At 43.3% G+C, this 2,907-nt stretch overlaps 1 protein-coding gene across 1 annotated transcript; it reads right to left on the reverse strand.

The window, feature by feature from the left end:
• Positions 1 to 273: 273 nt before the first annotated feature.
• Positions 274 to 2,496, reverse strand: LOC100819932 (adenine/guanine permease AZG1). The gene is made up of 2 exons (XM_003533620.5): positions 1,198 to 2,496; positions 274 to 1,011 (listed from the first exon to the last, which is right to left on the reverse strand). The coding sequence occupies exons 1-2, from the start codon at positions 2,390 to 2,392 to the stop codon at positions 467 to 469; spliced, it is 1,740 nt and encodes a 579-aa protein (XP_003533668.1). The 5' UTR covers positions 2,393 to 2,496; the 3' UTR covers positions 274 to 466.
• Between the last annotated feature and the right edge of the window lie 411 nt (positions 2,497 to 2,907).

Genomic DNA, 2,907 nt, shown 5'->3' on the forward strand with positions numbered 1-2,907 from the left:
CTTAAATTTATTTAACTTTAGCATAAGAATTCATGAAAAAATCTATTAGATCAGTCATAGATATATATCTATGTATGGCGAGTAACATCAATCTCTTATCGAATGAATTGAAAAACAAATGATTTTTTAATCATTGTTACCAACAAAAATATTATCATTGTTTACAAACTATTTTTCATATGCAAACTGATTGATATTTGATTCAGTGAAATCTTTGGACCCTCACACCCAAATCTATGTTCCTCCGGATCAAGACCCAATAATTAGATGTCCTTTTCGTTAAACAAACGAACACTCTTTAATTTGTATGAAAAACATCTTGTACACACACTAATATTTAAAAATTTACACAAATCTAATCGATTTCTTAATTTTTTTTTTCTAAACCCCGATCAGTCCCTACTACGTCTCCTAATTTTCCTGCCAATATTCACCTGAAAAAAGAAACTATAATACTTGTACTATTCTACACCTTGTTATCATCTCCTTGTTCATGATCATCAACAACACGACTATTAGCATTTACATTAGATATATTATTATTATCCTTAAAGTTGTTGTTAGTAAAAAAATTCCTCACCACCTCCTCCCCCCACTCCCATGCATGCAACACAAGGTACGTCCCAATGCCCCCTATCAACCCATAGGCAATAGAATACGTCAACGGCATCAACACAATCGTCACAAACGCCGGTATCGCTTCTCTCATATCCTCCCAGTCAATCTCCACCACACACCTCACCATCATCACCCCCACCATTATCAGCGGCGGCCCCACCGCCCACGCCGGAATCGACGCCAACAACGGCGTGAAAAAAAACGCCATCAAAAAATACCCCGCCACCGTCACCGCCGTCAGCCCCGTCCTCCCCCCCTCCCGTATCCCCGTCGACGAATCGATGAACGCCGTCACCGGCGACGTCCCCAGCAGGGACCCCACCACAGTCGACGATGCGTCCGCCATGAACGCAAAATTCTGCCCCTCGAAATCACCGTTATCATCAACAAACCCTGCTCAAAAAACCAGTTTTTTTATAAAAAAATAAAAATAATAACAACAACTAATTATATTCATAAACGATTATATAACCAACCTTATATATAATTTGTCAAACAAAAAATAAGTATGGTTATTATTTAGCTATTTACTAATTATAATTATGATTATTTAAATAATGAAACCATGACCACACCTACCTGCAAATCTGGCCATCGAATATAAGGTCCCTGTAGTGTCCAATATATCAACGTACAAGAACGTGAAAAGTGCTTCCCAGAATGCACCCTTCCACATGCTATCAAAACTCAACGCACCGGCGGTGGTTTTTATCACGTGCACGTCAACCACCTTTTTAAAATAGTCATACCCGGCGTCACCGAGTTGGGTATTAGGGAACACCGTAACCGGCGTGTTCCTGAACCAGGAGATCACGGTTACAAAAACGATGCCGTATATCATAGCCCCCTTTATGTTCTTCATTAAGCAGTAAGCAATGATAAGAAACCCAACCAAACCAAGCCATAAGGTTGGGCTCTCCATGCGGTTCCCAGAACATAGTATCTTGTCGGAGACGGTGGCGCCAGGAATTAAACTAACTGTGCCGTTAATTGTGATGACCGGAGCTAACGCCGTCAGTTTGTTCCTCGGGCAGCCTCCAAGAGTGATAAGTGTTGATGGGCTGAATCCGATGAGCCCAATGCCTTCGTTGCTCTGAAGCCCAATGAAGGCTAAGAAGAGACCGATTCCGGCGGCGGAGGAGACTCGGACGGGTTTTGGAACGAGTTTGGCGAGTTTCGCGCGAAATCCAACGGCTGAGATTATGAGGAAGATTAGGCCTTCTAAGAAAATAGCGGTTAATGCGGTTCGGTAGGGTACGGGACCCGACCCGTGGAACCCGACCACGGAGTAGGCGAAGTACGCGTTGGCGCCCATGCCGGGCGCTAGGGCTAAGGGGAGGTTCGCAAAGAGGCCCATTATGCCGGAGCCGATGAGGGAGGAGGCCACGGTGGCAACGATGAGGTCGCGGCGCGTGCGTTCCACGCACGCCGCATAGCCCGGGTTGACGGGAGGGTACTTGCAAGACAATCCGGGTCGGGTCAGGAGATGGGTCGGGCATTCGGAGAGTGGCGTTTTGGGGTCGGAGCATAGAGGGATGCAATCGGAGACGCTGCATGTCCCGCCCGAATCAGCGATGATGGTGGCGTTGACGGCAAGGATGTAGGCCATAGTGAGGAACGTGGCAGTACCAGCGCGAAGTTCGGTGGTGAAGGTAGTATTACGCTCGGCAACCCTAAAATACTTGCCTATGCGACTTTGAGCCACCATCGAATTCAGCCGAGCCGCCAATGAAAGTTGACGACCCGACAACGGTGGTGGCCGTAGTTGCTCCATGAAGGATGTATGTGTGAAGTTGAACTAAAGTGGAGAGAAAAAGAAGGTTTTTTAAGAATCAAAGAAGGTTGAAGGTTACGTATGGGGATCTATTTTCATCCTATTATGTAGCTATCGTATTTATATTCCTTGTTAGTGCTATTGGACCTGGTCTCCGTCGGGTCCTTTCACGTTGGGTCCCTTTTTCCTTTCTTTTCTTTTTTTAATTCTTGTCTTTTCGGATTATCATATATATACTTCCTACTATATATAAAGGATAAACATATGTGAAGTTATGAGAAAATTAAAATAAAGCAAGATATATGGTGTTCTGGTGCGATTTTATATATGGCTAAAATTGGCAGCTTGTTTTTATGGAGAAAGAAACAAAAATATACGTGTTTTGGTTTATCTCTATTTTTGGGATATTGAAAAAAATGTGTATATATTCCATTTTATGGGCATCTATTTTCATCTTATTATGTAGCTATCTTATTTATATTCCTTGCTATAGTCTAATTAACATCGCCTCTATT

This window comes from Glycine max, chromosome 9 (assembly GCF_000004515.6).
Source record: "Glycine max cultivar Williams 82 chromosome 9, Glycine_max_v4.0, whole genome shotgun sequence".
NCBI classification, from domain to species: Eukaryota; Viridiplantae; Streptophyta; class Magnoliopsida; order Fabales; family Fabaceae; genus Glycine; species Glycine max.